The sequence below is a fragment of the Dama dama genome, chromosome 27 (assembly GCF_033118175.1).
Source record: "Dama dama isolate Ldn47 chromosome 27, ASM3311817v1, whole genome shotgun sequence".
Lineage (NCBI taxonomy): Eukaryota > Metazoa > Chordata > Mammalia > Artiodactyla > Cervidae > Dama > Dama dama.
The window spans coordinates 26,118,982-26,144,169 of NC_083707.1; the positions used below are offsets into that span (position 1 = coordinate 26,118,982).

A 25,188-nucleotide genomic window follows, 5' to 3' on the forward strand; every position below is an offset into this window, starting at 1 on the left:
GGTGTGTGGGTTTCTTATTGCGATGATTTCTCCTGTTTTAGAGCACGGACTCTAGGCACTTGGGCTTCAATAGTTGTGGCTCATGGACTTAGCTGTCCCGGACCAGGGATTAAACCCACATCCCCTGCATTGGCAGGCAGACTCTTTACCATTGGGCCACCAGGGAAGTCTTTGGGTTTTCATTTTTTTAATTATGCTTAAACGTATTAGAAATTTCAAAACTTGGTAGTAAGAAACTGAACAGAATATGAAATATAAATTACCTTATTATCAAATAATTATATGTACCTTTATAATAAGGAAAATACGATTCGAATCTCAAGGTACTATTTTACACCTATCAGATTGGCACTGATAATAGGAAATGAGGAAGCCACTGGTGGGAGTATAAGTGGGCACGTGCTCTGTGAAGGTTAGTTTGGCAATATCTATCAAAAATAAAAACACACTTAGCCTCTGGCCCAGCAGTTTCCACACGTAGGCATTTTCCCACCAATGTACTTGCATTCAGCACACAAAGCTTTTGGTACAGGTTGGAATAAGTTCGAATGCCCGTCAAGAGGGGACTTGTTTAATTAGTTATGGTATTTGCACAGAGTAGAATATTGTGTACCTCTTAAAAAGAACAAGCTAGATTTTTATGGAATGATAGAAGAACTATATGGAATCCTACCATTTTTTGGGGGGGAAAGAGTGGTCTTATGCGTACCAGTAGACTGTGTCAGATACCATCTCTGGACGGATGTACAGGATGCGAGGAGATCTGAGGATCAGATTGGGAAGGAGACTTTTTACCCTTTACCCTTACATACTATTTGAATTTTTTGGCAATTACATATATTAAGTAAATCATAAAAAAACTCTTCACATTACTTAGGAAAAGGGACTCTAGGTGGTTCACCAACACCAACAGTACTGGTGAAAGGTTTAGATAAATGAGTTTTCATACGTTGTTGGTAGAAGTGAACATTTATATACACTTTCTGGAAGGCAAATCTATTGGTTGGTGCAGTTCAGAATAACTGATTAGATGCATCTCTTTTACCTGGCAGTCCTTTTCCATTTCGGTCCTATAGAAAATCCAACCTGTTTGCATCCATGGAGTTAAAAATACAAAAGCACTTTTAAGTTAAATATTGAGTGTAAGTGTAGACTCCTGTCCATGTTTATTTGTTGTTCTTCAGTTGCTAAGTTGTCTCTGATTCTTTGTGACCCCATGAACTACAACATGCCTATCCTTCACTATCTCCCGGAGTTTGTTCAAACTCATGTCCATTGAGTCAGTGATGCCATCCAACCATCGCATCCTCTGTCGTCCCCTTCTCCTCCTGCCTTCAATCTATTCCAGCATCAGGGTCTTTTCATAATGAGTCAGTTCTTCACATCAGGTGGCCAAAGTATTGGAGCTTCAGCATCAGTCCTTCCAGTGAATATTCAGGACTGATTTCCTTTAGGATGGACTGGTTTGATATCCTTTTTGTCCAAGGGACTGTCAAGAGTCTTCTCCAACACCACAATTCAAAAGCATTAATTCTTTGGTGCTCAGCCTTCTTTATGGTCCAACTCTCACATCCATACATAACTACTGGAAAAAGGGTAGTTTTGACTGTGTGTTTATTTATTTCTTGAAAAATGGCAGCTGATTTGTTGCTTCTGTCACTTAAGAATCCTCATTTCTTCACATCTGGAAATGACCCAGTGGTTTTAAGACCCAGTTATTTGAACCATTTAGAGTATATTTCACTCGCACGACTGACTTGAAACCACCTAACTTCATGTTGGTGGCCTGTCTCTGAAAGAGGTAAGAGAAGAAAAGTAAGAAGAATTTCTTCCTTCCTTCCTTCCTAAGCCCTGATTGATGCTCCATGTGGTATAATACCAAGTACCAAGGCAAATCACACATTCCTGGTAATTGTGTTTTCAGCATTCTGGAACTTTCCCTTTTTTGGCCATGCCATTCAGCATGTGGGTTCTTAGTTCCCTGAGCAGGAATCAAACCTGCATCTCCTGCACTGGGAGCTCAGAGTCTTAACCATTGGACCACCAGGGAAGTCTCTGGGACTCTTAACCACTTTTGTTCATCTGAGCCATTCTTAGCTCATTGTTGCTTTGGTATTCTAGTGCCATTTTTGTTGCTTTCTTTTCTATTTTATCATTTGTGCTGATTTCTGTGAGCTTTCCCTGCTCCAAGCTGGGAGGTGGGGCGGAGAAGGGGGGAAACTGGGTGGTTGTCGCCGTTGACTTGAGTTATGGCCCCACAGATGGATAATAACGGCCCTGGCTCTCGCTGGGTTTGCTTTTCTTTACACACATGAAGTCGGCCGCTGTGCTGAAGGGCAGGTGAGCAGGAAACCAGAGTGATGACAGGAGATTGCCTACAGGCAGTGCTCATCACCAGCTGTGATGGGAGCGGGGAGGCTCAAGTCGCGGCAAGCCCCGTCTTCAGGGGCACAGAACTCACTTCTCATTGCCCCCAACTTCCCAGCCAGTAGCAAACAGGACAGAACTGAATTTGACCACCTCTTACTCTCCTTGTTCTCTCTACACATCCCAGGGTTGTTGCTCTCTTGTTAATTTAGCAAAATTTGTTTCCATTTTTTATCTCTCACTAGTGACCTTTTCCTTCTAAGTAACAGAATCCGATAGTCTGTTCAGCATCATATAGGAGCTCCAAACATAGACATCTCAGGTAGGACTTCGGGCCTCTTTGGCTGTGCTTTTTAATTTTTTTTAAGCTGTATCAGGTCTTAACTTAGTCCCAGGATCTTTTTAGTTGTGGCATGTGGGATCTAGTTCCCCAATCAGGGGTCAGACCCTGACTGCCTGCATTGAGAACTTGGAATCTTAGCCCATGGACCACCAGAGAAGTCCCTTAGCTGTGTGTTTAATGTGTCATCTCTGTTAAAGTAAATTGCTGTGATTTTCTTGAGGGACATACACCAAAAGACAGGTATTTTCTGAATGACAGTTATTATCAGCATATTAATTAATGTAGTTTTAGTAGCAACTCATGAAAGCAGATCAATAATACTACCAGCCTTTGCTTTCTACATTATTACCTTCAGTTTCTGTAAACTAACCTACGAGCGTGCTGTTGGATTCATTCTTGGGAGTTTTGGGGTCCCGCAGACAGAAGAGCTCTCTCAGTGGAGACTTTTTTTTTTTTTTTTTTAATGAAATTAACAAAACTGCTGAAAGACAATGCAGTTTCCTGCCTCTCCGGGAATAGGGTTTTGACAGTAACATCTCAGAACAGATGTTAAGGCGATCTCCAAATGTTTTTATTTGGTGGCACAAAGACTTTATTCATGAAATGGTCTGTTAAAAAATTAGTTCCTCCGTGTGGGGGTTGTGGGAATATGTGTTACGTAAATTGATTTCACATTTTGGCAGGGCACAGGTTCTTAACTCTTTAGATTGGCTTTGAGATTTGACTCTGACAAGTCCTGCCTTCCAGGCTGCAGCAGCGGCAGGGAATAGGGCAGCACAGTGGCTCAGCATCTTTATCAGAGCACTTCAAGTTGACTCCTCTGAGAGTGTCAGGTTCTTTTATAGGAGAATAGAAGCTAAGTCAGTAAACGTGCCTAGAAATTTGGTCTCTTAAAATGCAGTGAGAGGATATGGGCGTGTTCGTTTTTCATTTGCATTATTCCCTAATATAATCTGCAGCTGCGGATTACAATCTGCAGCTTACAATTCTGGGTTCTGGACTCATATTTAAAGGGAAAACTTCTATTCTTAAGGTTCACATGGGTCTGGCTCAAGTGGTAAAAAAAAATCCTGCAACACAGGAGGTGCAGGAGACCTTGGGTTCCACCCCTGGGTCAGGAAGATCCCCTGGAAGAGGAAATGGCAACCCACTCCAGAATTCCTGCCTGAAAAATCCCATGGACAGAGGAGCCTGGCAGGCTACAGTCTGTGGGGTCGCAAAGAGTCAGAGAACACATAAGATCTCTACCTTACTAGACACCTCAGTGTAACTACTTAGGAGTATGGGAATATAAAGGCTGGTCATTTTCATTTCTAAATGTCTTGTTTTCTGGCCACACTTTCTGGGTCTTTGCTGTCCTCCCAGCAGGACAGAGGTCAGCAAACCATGTGGCCTCAGGGCCAGGTCTGACCTACTGCCTGTTTTTGTAACGTTTGATTAGAACACAGCTGCTGCACTTCGTTTACAAATCGTCTGAGGCTGCCTTTGAGATACTTTGCCAGAGTTGAAATAGTTGAAGCAGAGGCCATTTAGTCCACAAAAACTAAATTATTTACAGAACGAGTTTGCCAGCCCCTGTAATAGGAAGCTGCATATATACCGTGACCCGGTATTTAAAACATTACATCAAAACATTTGATATATTTAGATCTTAAAGGTATTTGTGGGGTGTAAGAAGTATAAAATAATTATTTGGTTTTAGACCATTAAACATATGACAGGAAAATGTTTAAAATGAAACTATATGTACACACAGAAACATATAAACTAAAATCTTGCAGAACAATATAAATAAACTATATGGAAAAGAGGAGACAGAAGTTAACGGATGGTATTAGATATTCAGTAAACAGTTAAAAGGAATGAATGAAAGGAACTGGTTTTTCTGATGTGCAGTATGTTCAGATGTGAAAACATTTGGTCACATTTAGCTGGCACTTTGTTCTTATTCTTTCATCTCTGTGCGTCCATCACTCTCAGCATAGTTTCTTGTCAGTGTTCCCATGCGGTTGAGGTCTTCCTGTCCATCTAACAGACAACAAACACAGGTGAGACCAGAAGGTTAGAATCTATGCAGCTTTACTGTTGACCCACAGCCATGCCAGACAGAATTATTCATTTGGTCCATATACCACAACTTATTTGAGCCTGCTGATAGTAAACGATCTCAGTTCAGTTCAGTTCAGTCACTCAGTCGTGTCCGACTCTTTGCAACCCCATGGACTGCAGCATGCCAGGCTTCCCTGTCCCATCACCAACTCCCGGAGTTTACTCAAACTCATGTCCATAAAGTCACTGATGCCATCCAACCATCTCATTCTCTGTCGTCCCCTTCTCCTTCAGTCTTTCCCAGCATCAGGGTCTTTTCCGTGAGTCATTTCTTCACATCAGGTGGCCAGAGTATTGGAGTTTCAGTTTCAGCATCATTCCTTCCAGTGAATACTCAGGACTGATTTCCTACAGGATGGACTGGTTGGATCTCCTTGCAGTCCAGGGGACTCTCAAGAGTCTTCTCCAATACTACGGTTAAAAGCATTGATTCTTCAGTGCTCAGCTTTCTTTATAATCCAGCTCTCACATCTATACATGACTACTGGAAAAACCATAGCTTTGACTAGACAGACCTTTGTTGGCCAAGTAATGTCTCTGCTTTTTTAATATGCTGTCTAGGTTGGTCATAACTTTTCTTCCAAGGAGCAAACGTCTTTTAATTTCATTGCTGCAGTCACCATCTGCAGTGATTTTGGAGCCCCGCAAAAGTAAAATCTGTCACTGTTTCCATTCTTTCCCAGTCTATTTGCCATGAAGTGATGGGACCAGATGCCATGACCTTAGTTTTCTGAATGTTGTGTTTTAAGCCAACTTTTCACTCTCCTCTTTCATTTTCATAAAGAGGCTCTTTAGTTCTTCATTTTCTGCCATAAGGGTGGTGTCATCTGCATATCTGAGGTTATTGATATTTCTCCTGACAATCTTGATTCCAGCTTGTGCTTCTTCCAGTCCAGCATTTCTCATGATGTACTTTCTGCATATAAGTTAAATAAGCAAGGTGACAATATATAGCCTTGATGTACTCCTTTCCCGATGGAACCAGTCTGTCATTCCACATCCAGTTCTAACTGTTGCTTCTTGACCTGTATACAGATTTCTCAGGAGGTAGATCAGGTGGTCTGGTATTCCCATCTCTTGAAGAATTTTCCACAATTTATTGTGATCCACACAGTCAGAGGCTTTGGCATAGTCAATAAAGCAGAAGTAGATGTGTTTCTGGAACTCTCTTGCTTTTTTTGATGATCCAACGAATGTTGGCAATTTGATCTCTGGTTCTTCTGTGTTTTCTAAATCCAGCTTGAACATATGGAAGTTCATGGTTGACGTACTGTTGAAGCCTGCCTTGGAAAATTTTGAGCATTACTTTGCTAGCATGTGAGATGAGTGCAATTGTGTGGTAGTTTGAGCATTTTTTGGCATTGCCTTTCTTTGGAATTGGAATGAAGACTGACCTTTTCCAGTCCTGTGGCCACTGCTGAGTTTTCCAAATTTGCTGGCATATTGAGTGCAGCACTTTCACAGCATCATCTTGGACTTGAAATAGCTCAGCTGGAATTCCATCACCTCCACTAGCTTTGTTCGTAGTGATGCTTCCTAAGACCCACTTGACTTCACATTCCAGGATGTCTGGCTCTAGGTGAGTGATCACACCATCATGGTTTTCTGGGTCATGAAGATCTTTTCTGTACAGTTCTTCTGTGTATTCTTGCCACCTCTTCTTAGTATCTTCTGCTTCTGTTAGGTCCATACCATTTCTGTCCTTTATTGTGCCCATCTTTGCATGAAATGTTCCCTTGGTATCTCTAATTTTCTTGAAGGCTATCTGGTCTTTCCCATTCTGTTGTTTTCCTCTATCTCTCTGCATTGATCACTGAGAAAGGCTTTCTTATCTCTCCTTGCTATTCTTTGGAACTCTACATTCAAATGGGTATATTTTTCCTTTTCTCCTTTGCCTTTCACATCTCTTCTTTTCACAGCTATTTGTAAGGCCGCCTCAGACAACCATTTTGCCTTTTTGCATTTCTTTTTCTTGGGGATGGTCTTGATCACCACCTCCGATACATTGTCACAAACCTCCGTCTGTAGTTCTTCAGGCACTCTGCTATCAGATCTAATTCCTTGAATCTATTTGTCACTTCCACTGTATAATCATAAGGGATTTGACTTAGGTCATACCTAAAAGATCTCAGACACAAGAAAAAAATAACTAAAGAATGCCTGAAGAACAAACGCCAAATTGAAAGAGAAGAGAAATGTGTGCAGCTTTACTGTTGACACCACAGCCATACCAGACAGAATTCTTCATTTGATCCATATACCAAAGCATATTTGAGCCTGCTGATAGTAGAAGATCTCAGACACAAGAAAAAAATAAAGTGCCTGAAGAACAAGCACCCAAATTGAAAGAGAAGAGAGATGTGTGCAGCTTTGCTCTTGACACCACAGCCATACCAGACAGAATTATTCATTTGGTCCATATACCAAAGTGTATTTGAGCCTGCTGATAGTAAAAGATCTCAGACACAAGAAAAAATAACTAAAGAATACCTGAAGAACAAGCACCCAAATTAAAAGAGAGGAGAAATGGTGATAGAGATGGGCGATCTGTTTAAGGGGTTAGAGATGGTTTGTATCAAGAAACCCAGGCTCTCTTATCTGAACCAAAATATCAGTGATCATGACAAACAGGACAAGAAAAAGAAAATATAAGAATTCTGAAGCTCTTATGTCACGAGAGGGAACATCCTGTTTTGTTAGAAGGTACTCCCCACCGCAGGATCTTTTTTTTTAAGGACGTGAACAGTGTCTGCAGCCACTTTTATAAGCGAACACAGAGATGTTCTAGACCTTCCATGGACACAGCAACCACTGGTCACAGAGGCTCTTGAGCACTTGTAATGAGGCTAGTGTGAACAGAGGTGTGCCACGAGGGTAAGACAAACACAGGATTTAAAAGATAATGTGAAAAAATTGTGTTCCTGAAAATTCTAACTCACTGATGACTACTTTTGTCCCCTTATTTAACACAGCCTGATGCTGAAAGATTGCTTCATCCTGAAAGATAATTTCAGCTGCTTGTCTGATCTGTTCTTTGGTAGGATTGATTCCTGAAAAATATCCTTTGAGGCTCTGTACATTATTCAGATTTGAATGATTTTTAAGTACACCGTTGCTTGCTTTCTTTGTTGAGTGACAACATTCATCTGTGGTTTAGAAGCAAACCTTGTATACAGTAATGTAGTTCACCTTTTATTTACAACTTGGAAAACCTGCAGTTACTTCTGCATTGCTCTATTGTCTGCCAGTTCCAGGACTACAGTAATTTTCTTTTATTTAGCAAACATTTATTAAGTACCTATTGCATGCAAGTCATTGTGCTTCCCTGAATTTAGACATGTTGGATTCGGTGCTAATGGGACTTCAAAGTATAACCATCCAGGGGGCCTTAGATGCCTCTAGAAGTGACAGGAAATGTAGACTGTGTCAAATGTATTTATTATAAATCTGCATAGTCATTTGCTCAAGAAAAATTGAGATGCTTAACTTCACTAATCCTCAAAGAGATGCAGATTAATAAAAGGAAGAGTGCTTTCTAGTACGCATGGAATTGTCTAATTGAAAAAATACTCAGAACAAATATTGTGCTCCAACTAGGAGGCACATAGCCTGTTGGTAGAAATCTAAATTGGTTTAGGTTTTTTTGGAGGAAAAAAATTTAGCCATGAATGGTAAACAAGAAATTGTGTTACTCTTTAATTTAATAATCTCACTCCAGAAGATTTATCCCCAAAACATGAACCAAAAGACAAAATCCCTGTGCGTCTTGAGAGAAGGGAGCCAAGAGTCACTAAATGACTCCTTATGCTGAACACTTTGCATCATCTCAGTTAATCCCCACAGCTGTCCTGTGAAGTGTTCCCACTTTACAGGCGAGGAAGCGAGGCTCAGATGGATTTAGTGATTTGCCAGTATCATAAAACATGTACGTGGCAGAGCGCCCACTTAGATTAGGCACCTGCCTAACTCAGCCTGACCGTAGAAGAACAGAAAAACAGATAAACTCGCTATTAAATGCTGTGCAAACATTGTGTCATCATGTGGGGAAAAGGAGAAAAATTACAAAGGAACAGAGTATAAAACTGTAAATAAACCATGGTTATTAAAAGTTTGTACACAGACTAGAGAAGTGACAAAGGAAAAGTTTAATTGGTTATAGTGGCAGAATTTAAGTAAGTAGAATTAAGATTGCCGTAGTCTTTCTGAATTTTTAAAGGTTTTTATGAAAAAGATATGATCATTTTGTATTTTCAAATGTGTTATTCATCGCTCTACATCCTTCTAGAAGGTACTCGAGCTGTTATGTCTAGGTGCATCCTCTATTTTGTCATCACCGCCTACCCTTTAACTCTTGAAAACCCTTCTATCAAGGTTCATCACCAGCAAAATGCATACCTCCTTAAACCCTCCTCTGTTACTTGCATCTTGTTAAAACCCAAACCTGCATATACCCTGAAGACACTCCTTTCATGAAGCCCTCTGAGGTGGTAGCTCTATTTTGTGTTTGTTTTTTTTATTCAAGTACCTCCAGGAGAAGAAGGGGAGTGATGTCAAGTGTTGCCTATAGAACTGAAATGAGACTGAGAACTGTTGGATTTACAGCTTGTATTTAATTGGGGATTTTGATATGAGTGGTGGAATTGTTGGGCCACAGCACTGAGTCACCTGGCTTCTAGGATGTATGACTTCTGGATTTTCCTCTTATTCCCCTGACCGTTCCTCAGTCTCCCAGAACTCAAACCCTGGACGTCTTCTCAGTCTGCACTTAAGCCCATGTTCGTCATCATTAAATGTCATGACTGAAAATATCATCCACGTGCTGCTGGCGCCCAGAGTTATCATCTCCAACCAGACCTTTCTCTTGACCCCCACACTTATGTGTCTGTCTAGAGCTTTCAGGGTATCTCCATTCTATGTCTAATAAGGGCTTCCCTGGTGGCTCAGTGGTAAAGAATCTGCCTGCCAATGCAGAAGACACGGATTTGATCCCTGTGTTGGGAAGATCCCCTGGAGAAGGAAATGGCAACTGACTCCAATATTCTTGCCTGGGAAATCCCACGGACAGAGGAGCCTGGCAGGCTGCAGTCCATGGGGTTGCAAAGAGTCAGACACGGCTAAGCTTAGGAGTCCAAACTTAACTCCTGGCCTTACTTCCTTATCCGACCCCTCCAGACCTGCCCATCTCAGTCAATGGCATTTCCATTCCTTTAGCCACTCAGGCCAGATTCCCGACATTTTCTCACCTCTTCCAAATCCCTGCCATCTCATACCTGCCCGATGGCGGAGGCCTCCTAACCGGTGTCTCTGCCTCTACACCTGGCGCCTTCACCGTGTCCTCAACAAGCAACCAGAGTGATTCTTCTATAATCACCACTGCTTTTCCACTCACACCCCCAGGTGGCTCCCCATCCCACTCAGATGAAGAGCCACAGTTCTGCAAAGCTGTGGACCGTCAAAACCACCTATTATTTCTCTGACTTCTTTCTCTTCCTTCTAAGCTTTTCCTCACCCCAGTCCAGCCACTCTGGTAGCATAGCAAGCACACACCAGCCCATCTGCCTGACGGTTTCTGTGGAGACTGTTGCCTGGGTTGAGAATTCTAAGAACTCTCCACCCAGCTCCATCAAAGTCGCTTTCTCACACATGCCTGCTCTGACCAGCGGGTACTCTCCAAACCCCTCACCCTATTTTTAATGGCACTTCTCACCTTCTGATGGGCTTGCCTGATGGCTCAGCTGGTAAAGAATCCACCTGCAGTCCAGGAGACAAGGGTTCAATCCCTAGGTTGAAAAGATCCCCTGGAGAAGGAAATGGCAACCCACTCCCGTATTCTTGCCTGCAGAATCCCATGGACAAAGGAGCCTGGTGGGCTGTGGTCCATGGGGTTGCAGAGTCAGAGACAACTGAGCGCATAAACTCATTACTCACCTTCTAACATGCTATATACGCCATTGATTTATTTTATATATCTTCTGTCTCCCACTACAATGTAAAGTTTCAAGAGGACATTTTTATCTGGTCTTTTAATTGATTTATCTCCAGCATCTAAAATAATGCCTCCACCTAAGAGATGCTGTGTTAAAAAATATGTTGAGAATATGAATGGTCAGTATGCAGGTGTCCCTGTTTCTGCCGATGACCCATGGGTGCATGCAGAGAACTCTGCCTCGTAAGAGTTTTTCATTCCTTTTCCAGTTTCTCAAGTGTTATAAACAGCATTCAGAAAATGACCACGGAGAAACACGGTGTCATGGGCTTGATTGTATGTGGTCTTTTTTTCTCAGCTGACAGCAGCTCCTCTAGAATGTAGCAGTGAGTGTCACAAATGCTGAAAATGTACAAGCAGCATAGTAGATCCTTGACATTTTTAGGAATGTGTTCAAAGTTCTTCAAAAATCACCCAAACTATGGCTACCATGATAGTCTGTCTGCACTGATGAATTTCACAGGTGGCAGTAAAAAGAAGGAAGCCACCTGCTGCTCCAGATGCCAAGTGCCTTACTCACTGGAAGGGTCTCCCCCCCAACACCAGCCCCCTCGGGCTCAGGCCGTGTACCACAGCCACATCACAAATTATAGGAGCTTCTGAGCCCCCAAAGGCACCCACGTATTCTTGAAACCAAGGGCATCGGTGAAAGCTAAGGGGCCACAGATTATTTTATTCCACCTGCACATTTTAAAAACACTAATTTAAAAAAATCAGTTCCCCCAGGCCACTCAACCTTGGTTTTAGAATATAATGTGTGGGGGCATCATTACAACTAAATAACAGCAGGACCACTATCACAAGCCACATGTGCAACCATTTATAACACACTGAGTTTTCACATCGTGTTTACACTCTAAGTAAGCATTCATCCAATTTGATATTGATCCTCTGGGAATAAACCCTGAATGTAAGCAAAAAAAAATAAAAAGAAACTACACATTTGCTTTCATTTTTAAGCTAATTTTTAAATATATATCCTAGTTCAGAGAAAACCTTCTGCCACAGTGGCTCTCTTTTTTTAATGTAATGCTCGGAAGCCTCTGACGGACAAGAGTAGGAGTAAGGGGAGGGGATGCTGTCGCCACGGTGACAGCTGTCCAGCATAAGTGTCTCACAGCTCTTCCCTTTATCATGTGTTTTAGGCCAATTCAAGCTGCTGGAACAAGACCGAGATATAAAGGAGCCAGTGCAATATTTCAACAGCGTGGAGGAGGTGGCCAAAGCATTTCCTGAACGCGTGTACGTCATGGAGGAAATAACATTCAACGTGAAGGTAGCTCTGAGAGAACCACATATTTCCCCTTACTAACCTCCTTTGGCTTTAAGAGCTCATCTGCGCCTCTTCCTGTGGAGGCCCCATCTTCCTCGTGGGTCGGTGTCAATGGCTAAATCTGGTCTTACAAGAACTGTGCTGTAGCTGAGCTGACCACCCAACCCCCCACCCCCAGGCTCTTACGCTTGGTTAGCATTATCTTTGGCTAAAGTAACTGTTAAGGCAGATCAAAAGTGGTTTTGTTTTGTTTTTTTTTTTTCCTCTTTTCTTAAAAACTCTGGACTTTATTCCCTAATATGTAACCATTTTTTTGGGCCAGATTCTTGTGTGAGGCTAGATGCCCTGCTTGTGAGAGCAAGTAAAAGGCATTGGGTAAATCTGATACCACAGACTCACTTAGGAGAGAAACTTCAGAGCATGCCTTGACATGAGCATATAGTCTTTGCAGACTGTCCATGTTAGTCTACAGAGGAAAAGTTGAGGTCTTGAATGTTGCCCAGTAGGTACTTACTTTTCTTTTATTTATTTTCTTTTGGCCACGCTGGGTCTTCGCTGCTTGACATGGGCTTTCTCTAGTTGCAGTGCGCGGGCTGCTCATTGCGGTACTTTCTCTTGCTGCGGAGCACAAGCTCTGGGGCGCGAGGGCTTCAGTAGTTGCGGCACGTGGACTCAGTAGTTGTGGAGCACGGGCTTACTTGCTCTCGGGCATATGGAATCTTCCCAGACCAGGGATCGAACTCATGTGCCCTGCACGGGCAGGCGGACTCCTAACCAGCTGGAACACCAGGGAAGTTCCCCAATAGGTACTATTAATCCTTGTTTATCAGAGAGAAGCTGAATAGTGTCCACTATGCTGCATTGGTTTTACACTCTTTAGTTTTATTTATTTATTTGGTCATGTAGCATATGGGATCTTAGTTTCCCTACCAGGGATCGAACCTATGACCCCTGCATTGGAAGCATGGAGTTTTCACCACTCTACTGCCAGGGAAGTCCCCAGTTTTGCATTCTTAGAGGGACGGTTCCATCCTTTCCTACACAGCAAGCTACCTCCTTGACAAAACCTGCTATTGAAGAAAGACTAACCAGAGAAGCAATGCCACCAACCAGGTGCAACTTCATTGCCCGCAAACCCTCTGCATTTTCTTCAGCAACATCCACAATTACACTGACACATTTTCGAAAGTGTTCACATTGAAAGGATTTTCTCTTTAACCTCATTTCAGCGGGAAGTCCAACTGAGTCAGGGTTTTCTCTGAAAATTTAAGTCTTAAGGAGCAGATTCTGGTTTCTTAGAAATCGGCTCTATTTGAAAAACAGCCCACGTGGTGTCTTGGTCCAAAAATGCAAGTGTCTTTGCAGATGGGTCACTCCTCCTACACTCCCAGAAAAGGCTACAGATGCCCAAAACAGCTTCCTTAGTGCAAAAGTCAGCCCATTTAATTGGCTAGGCTAAATCATTTTTTTTTTCCAGAGCTAAAGCACAGCACCATAATCTACTCCCTTTAACTTTATTATTAAAATGGGTGAGATTTTGTATTTTGTAAAGTCTTTTACTAACCAAAGTATGCTTATGTTCAGACTATTTATAATTTTTAACTCCTTCAATGGCTCAGGCTTGTATTCATTTACAGCTGAAGATTGTGAGAACCTGTTCATTTTTAAACTCTCTGAGATTCGTTGGCCATAAGTTTATCAAATCCTGTTTCATTAGGATCTTGATTTAAATCTCTCCTTAAAATTTATTTAGAATTAACTAAAAGAAAAAAAAATTGTTTAGGAAGGAAAGTTAATGCTGTAAAACTCTCTTCTGAAACATTTCATTTTGCTGGTAAATGATGAGAAATCAAGCATAAATTTTTTTTTTTTTTTTTTTTTTTTTTTACAATTTTCAAGTACTAAAATGTAACATTCAGTCTTTGGTGGCATATTGTTTACATGAAAGATTTTTTTTTTAATGCCATTAAATGCTGTTTCTTTGTGAATTTCTATTGGACCAGCAATGAATGAAAAAGTAATACTGAAACCCAGTACATTTTGATAGGGTTTTTTTCCCCGCAGAATACCATGTTTGGCTATATTGATTAAAATGTATGTAATAGAGATATCATTTAAAAGTTTAGCGCAGTGGTGTGAATGTACTTAACACTGCTAACTCATATACTGAAAAATGGTTAAGATGGTAAATTTCATGTTATGTATGTTTTACAGCAGTTTTTAAAAAGCAAGTCAGTGGCATTCCTGCTGAAATGAGGCTAAACAGAAAATCCTTTCAATCTGAGTACTTTCTAAAATGTGTCAGGATAATTGTGGATGTTACAAATAAGTGTATGGAGGAGTAGCTTATAGCATCCATAGAGCTGGTTGGATTGGGGTTGAGTTCTATGCTATGCATGCATGAATATTTTAATACCTCTGGTCCATCACTGATAAAGTTTTAAGATGCCTTCACATCCAGCCTGCACTAATCACTAAGACAGCTTTCAATTCTATTCAAGGAAGACCCAATGAGAGAACCTCAAGAAATTTATGTAAAAAAATACACACAAGTCTGTGTGCTTAGTGAGTAAACACGCACATAAATAAATAAACCAAGGAGATTTGTGGGAAATATTTCTGGAAACTGCCTGCATTTTAAAAGAAAATGTTGGATGCCATGGTCTTCTTTAAAACTTGATTATAATGTGCATTTATCGATATGCAGAGCTTAATGTCAACAGCTCACTGGCGGCAAGGAAGTGCTATGCTTTGTTGTTACTTCCCCTGGAGAGGGAGAGAATAAATGAAAAACAGTACAACCTATTCATAAATACAACTGTTACAAATATTGTTAAATATTAAATATTGTTAAATAATATGAAATATAAATATTATCTAGGAAGCAGTTTTTTGAAGGATAGGAGGATTCACACTTCCTTGGAAAATTTATCCTCTTCTTTATGCTTCAGATCAGTGTAAATTAGACCAAGAGAAATGACTTACAGTTAAGAACTGGCAGCTAACTGGCATCATCATAGTCAAGAGGCACAGTTATTTTTTGAAATAAATATATATGTATGCACATTTATTCATATATATTTACAAGTGCAAATTGAAGCATGAAAAGAATACAGAGTAAAACAGAAGTATTGAAAGAATAAGAACTAGTTTTGTTATTTTCAAGACTATAGCAAAAATTTACCTAAAATTCAATGGATCACATTAGTACTATTTGAGGAGGACATGGCCACCCGCTCCAGTATTCTTGCCTGGAGAATCCCCATGGACAGGGGAGCCTGGTGGGCTACAGTCCATGGGGTTGCAAAGAGTTGGACATGACTGAGCGACTAAGCACACATATTAGTACTATTTACACGTTTATTTCAAAATAAGGTATTCCTTTTATCTTGAGCTAAAGAAAATATGTCTTTAAAAGATGACTTGATATTTAAAAATTATCTACCTGATTGCCCCATCATTGATGAACTGCATGAAATGAGTTAATATATATTAAATATTTAATTCTTTAAGCAGCAGATATATTTTGAGCCCTTACTACATGACCAGCCTCATTATAGGCCCTGGGAGTAAATATCAAATATATAAATCCCTGCCTGCTTGGAGATTACATTCTGCTCGGGAGGCAGAATGTAAATAAGCAAATACAGACACTATTATGTTGGCCCAAAAGTTCGTTTGGGTTTTTCTGTAAGATGATACAGAAAACCAAAACAAAGTTTTAGGCCAACCCAATATCTCCAAATAAAGACATAAAGACAGTAGATAAACAGGTCTGGAGCTTGGGATATAATATATATTGAGGGCTTACCAGCTCCTCGATGGCATTTGAAGCCATGGGGCTGAGTTCACCTACATCTCAACTGAGGGTGACCCACCCCACACCCTCCCAGGGACAGCTAACAGTGTTTGGATACAATTTTGACTGTCACAGCTTGGGGAAGGGACAGGGGCTACTGGTATCTAGTAACAGAGAACGAGGATACTGATAAATGTCACAGGACAGGCCCCATAACAAAGCATTATCGAGCAGAAGCATCCAGACCACCAAGGTTGAGAACCCCTAACCTAGAGACTAGATGAAGAGTGGAGATCTGAGAAACAATCCCTGGAGCTCTCCAGCCCTGGGGTCTAGAGGAGACAGAAAGGAGTAATTGGTAGAAAGACAGTTGAGCACGTGAGACCCCGGCAGCCAGAGGACGATAATGTTTCAGAGAAGAATGGGCACTTGTGTCCGATGGCTAGTGATGGAATTAGATAAGGACTGGGAACTAACCATTACATTTAGTAAAATGGGAGTCTTTGGAGGCTTTGAGAGGAAGGAAATGATAATCAGCTCAGAGACCCAGAAAGCAGTTAACCAGGGAAGCGTAGTAGGATGGTCCCAGGGTTCTGTCAAAATAAATTTCAAGTGAAATTACTTAGCACCAGCTTCTTTTCCTTCCAGCCATCTTCAGCAGGTAAGTTGGGTTTCGTCTGAGTCAGGCTTTACCAAGTAGAGTAACAGAGGTCAGCGAAGGCATGGATGAAGTGCCCAGGAGTGGCAGGTAGCAATGAGCCGTGAACTTTTCACTGGGTAAGGAAGTATGGATACGATCAATGGGATCTTGGAGATCCTGATGAAGTTAAGAGACTTCCAATGTGGGTTAAGAAAGCGAGGTGCAGACAAGGAGCAGCGATAGAATGTAGAATGCTTGGGATTAAATTTGAGGCAGTAACATAGGAAATGACAGGAGTAGCTGTCTCTTCACATCTAAATACGCCTTTTTGAGTCGGCAACCAAGGTGGGGGGAACAGAAAATGGGAGATGAGTAGGTCAAGAAAATGAAAGACTATGTCGGCAGGTAACTGCTTGCTGATCATTTTGTCTGTTTCCTCCAGCCCCTCCTAAGCTAATGGCATTCAGTGTTTTAAGAACAGCAGTCACCTGCCTCATTCATCACTTTTTCTCTCTATTAATAACATCCAGCTTTTGGTTTCCATGGTGAGAATCTTGTTTTTGTTTACCCATTTTCCTGCCTACTTGTGTCTAACTGAGATAGGCATTTTCTTAATTACCTCTTTTAGTTTTTTCGTCAACTGTCTCTGTTCTCATGTTTACTTTCAAAGTCAGAAGATGTCTTATCTCTGAATTGGTCATTCCCAACCGAAGCCTCATTCCTCTGTGCTTCAATGAGAAACATAGCAGCACCGACAGTTTTCAGTCCTACTTTCTTTAAACGAGGTGTCATGATCTAAAGGGCACGTCAGACCGGGTAGTGTAGCTCAGGCTCTGGATTCAGCGCTGAGGTCCAGACACTGACCATGACCACGGGCAGGTCATAGGACCCAGTGCCATCACCTGCAAAATTCGCAAAATACGGGAGATACCACGGGAACATCTCATGCAAAGAAGGACACAGTAAAGGAGAGACAGTATGGACCTAGCAGAAACAGAAGAAATTAGGAAGAGGTGGCAAGAATACACAGAAGAACTATACAAAAAAGAACTTCATGACCCAGATACCCACGATGGTGTGATCACTCACCTAGAGCCAGACAGCCTGGAGTGTGAAGTTAAGTGGACTTTAGGAAGCATCACTGCAAACAAAGTTAGTGGAGGTGATGGAATTCCAGTTGAGCTATTTCAGATCCTAAAAGATGATGCTGTCTAAGTGCTGCACTCAATATGCCAGACAATTTGGAAAACTCAGTGGTGACCGTGGACTGGAAAAATGTCAGTTTTCATTCCAATCCCAAAGAATGTTCAAACTACCGCGCAATTGCACTCATTTCATGTGCTAGCAAGGTCATGCTCAAAATCCTCCAAGCTAGGCTTCAACAGTATGTGAACCAAGAACTTCCAGATGTACTAGCTGAATTTAAAAAAGGCAGAGGGATCAGAGATCAAATTGTCAACATCCAGTGGATCATGGAAAAAGCAAGAGAATTCCAGAAAAATATCTGCTTCTGCTTCATTGACTATGTTAAAACTTTTGACTGTGTGGATCACAACAAACTGTGGCAAATTCTTAAATGGGAATATCAGATCACCTTACCTGAGAAACCTGTATGCAGGTCAAGAAGCAACAGTTAGAACCAGACATGGAACAATGGACTGATTCAAAATTGGGAAAGCAGTGCATCAAGGCTGTATATTGTCACCCTGCTTATTTACTTATATGCAGAGTACATCATGAGAAACACTGGGCTGGATGAAACACAAGCTGGAATCAAGATTCCCGGGAGAAATATCAATAACCTCAGATGACACCACCCTTATGGCAGAAAGCAAAGAAGAGCTAAAGAGTCTCTTGGTGAAAGTGAAAGAGGAGAGTGAAAAAGTTGGTTTAAAGCTCAACATTCAGAAAACTAAGATCATGGCATCTGGTCCCATCACTTCATCTCAAATAGTGGGGAAACAATGGAAACAGTGACAGACTTTATTTTCTTGGGCTCCAAAATCATGGCAGATGGTGACTGCAGCCATAAAATTAAAAGATGCTTGCTCTTTGGAAGAAAAGCTACAACAAACCTAGACAGTGTATTTTCTCTGCTTTATAAAGCAGAGACATTACTTTGCTGACAAAGGTCCATGTAGTCAAAGCTATGGTTTTTCCAGTAGTCATGTATGGATGTGAGAGTTGGACCATAAAGAAGGCTTTCTAACTGTGGTGTTGGAGAAGACTCTTGAGAGTCCCTTGGACAGCAAGGAGATTCAACCAGTCCATCCTAAAGGCAATCAGCCGTAAATATTCATTGGAAGGACTGATGCTGAAGCTGAAGCTTCAATACTTTGGCCACCTGCTGCGAAGACCCGACTCACTGGAAGACCCTGATGCTGTGAAAGACAGAAGGCCGGAGGAAAAAGGGATGACAAAGGACAGATGGTTGAATGGCATCACCAACTCAATGGACATGAGTTTGAGCAAGCTCCAGCAGATAGTGAAGGACAGGGAAGCCTGGGGTGCTGCAGTCCATGGGGTAGCAAAGAGTTGTACATGACCGAGTGCCTGAAGAACAGCAACAACGCCCCACCTCATAGATTTTTCATAAGGATTACATGAAGCAATGCAGTAAAGCACACATGCTTTGCAAGTAAGTGTCTCATGTAGGGGCTGGCTACCTATAGTCTTAGGGCAAGACACCTGTTTTGTAAATAAAGTTTTATTAGAACACAGCCATCCCCCTGCACTCCCTGTTGTCTGTGGCTGCTTCCACAAGGTAACAGTTTGAGTCCAGTAGTTGCAACAGAGACAGTATGGCCCACAAGCCTGAAATGATTACTCACTGGCCCTGTAAGAAAAAGTTTGACAACCCCTGATTCAAAACATAAAATCCAACTAAGTGAAGTTTCACATCTGAAAAAAAAATTTCTTAACACAGATGATTTCACTCGCCCTTTATTTAGCACTTTATACCCTGTGACCGAATGTTGAGAACACAGCACATACGTTGTTGGTGTTTCTGAACACCCTTTCACCTCAAATACTTTTCTGGAGCCTTCTTATGCCAGAACACACGTGCCAGTACCTAGTGAATTATTTAAACTGTCTCCCAGCCTCGCAAACCCAGCCCAGTAATGATAAGAAATTTCCACACGCATGTATTTTTCTCCCATCAAAATAAGACTAAAGCTAAGTCTTGTAAGTTCTGTCTTTTCTGTGACATTTGCAGAGAGCGAGAAGAAAGGGCAGCCTTGGACTTAGCAGTGGGTAGCTTGCAGCTCTCCTTAACTGGGGAAGAGGCATCTTGACTTCAGTACTGGCGCGCAGAAGCTTCCCACATTCGAACTGCTCCTCTCCAGTCTGAGGGGGCCGGGACACGCTAACCTGGATGCTGTAACGTTGCTCTTTTCATTCCAGTTAGTGAAGTCCAAGATCGCAGCCATTGCAGCATAGATTTCCCTGGAGGCAGAATAATAAGTTTGCACTGTCTCCGCTGGGCAAAGTGCCCCACCTCAGGAACTGTGACATCTCGATCCAGTGTGGAGCACAGTCACCACTTGAGCCCGCACAGACCTCGCAAGAACCATTCCCTGTGGGCTGGGTCAGAGCTCCGCTGACAGTCCTGTCACCCGGGTAACAGCTCCTCAGAACTGGGTTTGGCAGCTGTTTCCGGCACGGGTTTCAGTGTCTTATCTTGTGTGTCACTCAGTTCTTTTTGGCTGTGCTGGGTCCTCATTGCTCCGTGGGCTTTTCTCTCGTTGCGGCAAGCCAGGGCCGCTCTGTAGTTGGAGCTTCTCATGGCGCGGCCTCCAGTAGCTGCGGCAGCTCCCGGCTTTAGAGCAGCCTCAGTCGTTGTGGCACATGGGCCTAGCGTTTCTGCAGCATGCGGGATCTGCTCAGACCAGGAGTCCAATGGGTGTCTCCTGCAGCGGCAGGTGGATTCTCCACCACTGAGCCACCAGGGAAGCCCCAGGATCATCTTTTTTTTTTAATAGGGAAAATAAAATCATTTAAGGTTCAGAGAACTTGAGTGACAGCTAGGTTTCTCAGTGCTAAGGAACATGACCAAGAATAAAGTGATACACCATCATAAATAATCCAGCAGGACTAGGAAATTTATAGACTCCGAGTTTTGATCATCATCAAATGTTAGATCTGGAAAGGCCCTTATATATCGCCCCATCCCACTCCTTCTTTTAATAAATAGGAAAACTAAGAAACAGATGTCAGCTGACTTCATACAAAACCACAAAGTGACTTAGCTGCAAAGCCTGGTCCCCTAATTCAATCCAGTCTTCTTTTTTACTCCCTCGCATTCTGTCTGTAGATCTGAGATAAGGCCCATGACAATGCTCAGAAGATCCTTTCACATAGACACAATAGCTTGCACGATAAATTCATTTTCTTAAAAAAAAATTATAAATAGATGTATTTAATAATTATTGCCAAGCCAAATCCTTCTGCCTTTTGTATCTAAAATGTTGATGGTCTGACACACAGCATTTGGCAACTTTTGTGAATGTTACATCTGCCAATTTTTAAGAACTTACTTCATTCCTGAGCATATTGCTATATTTCAAAAATCAAATCCTACTAGTTCACTTGATGTTTTCTGTCAGCACCGAATGCAGTTTCTAATTAGATAGCATGTGTCAAAATGAACCCCTTCAAAAATGCTAGTGTAACATATTAACCCAGCCTTTTTTTAAGTATCAACCATTATCCACAGAGAAACAAGGTGGGTTGTTGCTTGAAGCAGTGGTGAAGATACAAGGAAGTGGCCAGAATGCACCACTGAATCAATAAGCAAGAGTTCTAAAGTTTAAGATGATTCCTGCAACTTGATGCTGAACCTTGGATGTTTTCCAAGGCTTTTAACTTACTGAGAATCAGCCAGCTTTCCCCCCAAGCCATTGACTTGAGGCAGTCTATGTGCTTTTTATCTTAATGTATTCGTTCCCCTTTTTAATGTTTCCATCTGAAAAAGTGCTGAAGAAATAAAGATCTTCCTCCTCTGCCAGCCGGTTAGACCGTATTTTGTTTCCATATGTAAGATAGCTAACAAATTAAGCATATGTCATGTTACTTCCTCAACTCATCTTAGAACACACTACAGACAAGGCCTTGAAAATACATTCATGGAGAAGGTTTGGGCTGCTCTTGATTCTAACCCTTCTCATAATTATTTTACTCCCTGCCATCTTTCCGATCATGTTTATCTTTACTTTTTCAAATAAATTTATTTATTTAATTTTGGCTGCACTGGGTTTTTGTTGTGGCACACAGGCTTGGTTGCTCCTTGGCGTGTGAGATCTTCCCAGACCAGGGATCAAGCCCCTGCCCCCTGCCTTGGCGGGCGGATTCTTAACCACTGAACCACCAAGGAAGTCCTGTGTTTGTCTTTTAAAAGGCAGAATAGCTTATGGCTAGACTTTACCCTGGGTATATGGACCATGCTATGGTCTTCCTGTAAAGTAATACAAAATAGTGGAACTGAGTTCTGAGTTTTTTGGTTGTTTTGTTTTATCGTATTAAGAGTATAGATCAGTCATGGTGGTCACATCATTCCTAGTTTACAATCCCAGTCCTAGTTTCTGTCTTGACCATTCAGAAAAGGAATCCTTCTCATGTTGTAAGTTTCTAATGATGTCAGACAGGTGTTTTCCCCCTGTGATTTTTTTTTTTAATGGGTAAGGCTCATTTGCTATGACATTTTTCTACCTCTTCTGGAACCTTTGGAGCATGATTAATTTTAGGGTAGCAAAATTAGCTCTGAGGGTAACTGAATTATAACAAAAATCCTGTGCAAAATGACTGTAATTTTCTTTGAGTTTCTTGAAATGGATTGCACTTTCTGTCATCCAAAAGAGAAGTACTTGAACAACATTTAAACTCATTCCCATCTCCGGGTGGTTATAGTTTTACCTTTAAATGGAAAGACCCCATACCCTAAGAATTAGGTGATTTATGGTCTCATTTAAATTGTTTGTTGCCTCTTATGTCTGTTAGAATATCTGCTTTAAGAGTCCGTATTTCCAGTTTCAATGACCACTTCTGTTCTGCAGTGGGTTGGAAACTGGTAACCAAGTTGGGTAGAGTTTAGTTAGATAGGAGTAAGTACTCTAAATTAAGGTCCTTAAAGCCTTTTCCGTAAGCCCTCATGTCACATCTTTTTGGCTGCCCAGAGGCCTTTATTTCACTGCCTTTTTCTTGGCTACATTTCAGAGAGATCAGAAATTATCAATCACTGTGCAGCCTGAATTTTGTCAGATGTAAGAATGAATTTTAAAAATGAAGAGTGAATGAATTTAGAGGTAGCCAATTTTTATTTGTAATTTCCAGTTTTTAAAAATCACATCTTTTCCTTACCGTGAGTCAGATGTCATTTATTTTCAAGAGTCATTCAGAACGGTAAAATTAGATACAATGGTGAGGCTAATTATTTCAGTGTTTGAAGACAGCCCAGTGCTTTTTTTGTCATCTGCGGTTTCGAGACCTCCTCTGAAAAAATACCGGTTGGCAGGCCCTCCTTTGCGCCGTCACAAGTTAAATCATGGCCATTGTACTTGTCATCCTTGCCCTATTTCCTGTTTAAAAAAATAAAACACTCAGGATTGACATTTGTCTTAACTCTTGATGCCCTTTGCTTCTCATTTTCTGCCATTTTGCCATAGAAAAAGAGTTATAAAAACTGAAGTTTGGGGAGGAAAAGATCTAATTTTGATCTAATATTGTCTCTTTAACCAAATATCAATCAGATCAATCCTGATTTTTTTTTTTTTTTTTCAAGAGTTGCGATTTTAACCTCTATTCCATGTCAGTCTCTAAAAGGACTGTTCTTAGGGGGAAAGTTGCCTGTTGACAGAGCCAGAGAGACAGAAGAGAGAGGGGGGAGAGAGAGAGTGTGTGTGTGTGTGTGTAAAATTTTACATCAGTGATTTTAAATGTTGCTTGACCCTGGGGTATTAACTCTGAATGGTGTTATGAACAGTGAAACCCTGATAGTTTCCTGGATTAGACCTATTAGAGTTGTTTAGATAACACACTTTGAATGACTTCCTCTCAGGAAACATTGAAACTGGGAATGTTAACCAGGCACGCATACCCAAGCACTTAAGACAGAACGCACTGTTTCTTTTGCTATTAAAAAAAAAAATTAAAGAAATTATGCAAATAAATCACATCTATAGAAAGCAGAGGAGATTGTTTGGCTCAGCTGCCAAAGGAAAAACACTTACTTATGAGCCCCTTCCTCTGTCACTGACGGTGACCACAAGATCGGTCAGTATGCTAGTCTCCTGATACATGCAGAGCTAATTGCCAGCGTGAACAGTGACATCAGAGTTGGAAGCTTGGAATCACAGATTGTGTGCACATATGTTACGCATTTTTATGTATGGCAGTAGGAGTAACTTCCTTTCGAAGTACAGACATACAGGAATCTGTAGACAAAACTGTTGCGTGCGCCCGGAGCGTGACATTTACAGAAGATGGTTTTGATCTGTTTAATCTGTGTGAATTCTGTCTCACAAACCATGTGGACATCCTCTTTCAGTTTCATTTGGTGTGCAGTACTCACCAGATCTATGATTTTTTCATCCTGGAAGGTGTATGTTTATAAAGGTAAATAAGGAAAAATAGTCAGTACCAAAGTTACTGACTCTAGAAGCTAGAAAGAGATGTTTCTTCTTCTTCTTCCCTCATATTTGAGAAGCACTGTTGGCTCCCTGTCTGTTCCCTGGAGACAGTTTGTTGTATGAGTGAACGTGTGTGTGTGTGTGTGTGTGAGTGTGTGTCACATCTCGTGAGAATCCTTCCTCTCAACATCCCTGTCTCCAACCTGATCCAAATGGATAGACTGCCAAGTTTTTATTTTACCAAGTTCCAATAAAAAGGAAGTACAGCACTGCATCTGAGCTTGTTGGAGACCAGTTTATCCTAAAACAGTGTATTATGAATCATTTCAACATGTTCACTTCCTTTGGGATGTAACTGTAATGATATTTCAGGCCCTATTCTGACATTAAGTTTTATTCCGGGATAACACATTCAATAAAAATTTGAGCAGTTCTTTAGTACAGAAGAAAAGATAATGCTTAGAGATAGTGGTTTGGGCTTGAAAGCGGTACTTCATAAAAACAGAAAACAACTTGAAAATACAGAGATGTGAAAGGCAAGGTGAAACAATTATGAGAATTAAAACTGTTAATAAAAGTAATAATAACAGTTATTGAGTTACTGAGAGCTTACCACTGTGGGAAGTTGTTTACCTACAGTAATTAAGCTTGAGAAGTAGCTGATGGTGTTCTCATTTTCCAGATGAGGAAACTGAAACTCAGAAAGGTAAAACACAGGACTTCCCTGGTGGTCCAGTGTGTCCAATGTTAAGAATTCGCCTTCCGGTGCAAGGGACCTGGGTTCAGTCCCTGATTGGAGAGCTAAGATCCCACACGACAGCTAAGCCCAAGTGCCACAGCTGGAGAGCCCAAGCACCACAATGAAGATCCAGCGCAGCCAAAAATAATAAATAAATAAAACAAAATGGCAAAACGTTTTCTAAGGTTACTCAACAGTAAACAGGATTAAACTCATGTTGTAGCTTAGTTGTTAGTATTGTACCATTGATAGTATTGTACCAATTAATTTCCTAAGGCTGAGTGAAGTTGCTCAGTCATGTCCGACT

The 25,188-nt window shown here is 41.3% G+C and overlaps 1 protein-coding gene across 3 annotated transcripts in view; it reads left to right on the plus strand.

The window, feature by feature from the left end:
• The window catches only part of GAREM1 (GRB2 associated regulator of MAPK1 subtype 1), a 222,205-nt gene that overhangs the window by 160,180 nt on the left and 36,837 nt on the right, over nucleotides 1-25,188 (plus strand). For all 3 annotated transcript variants that reach the window (XM_061131155.1, XM_061131156.1, XM_061131157.1), the window contains one exon: nucleotides 11,951-12,081. In XM_061131155.1, coding sequence (XP_060987138.1) covers nucleotides 11,951-12,081 — 131 coding nt within the window. The remainder of the gene's footprint in view (nucleotides 1-11,950; nucleotides 12,082-25,188) is intronic.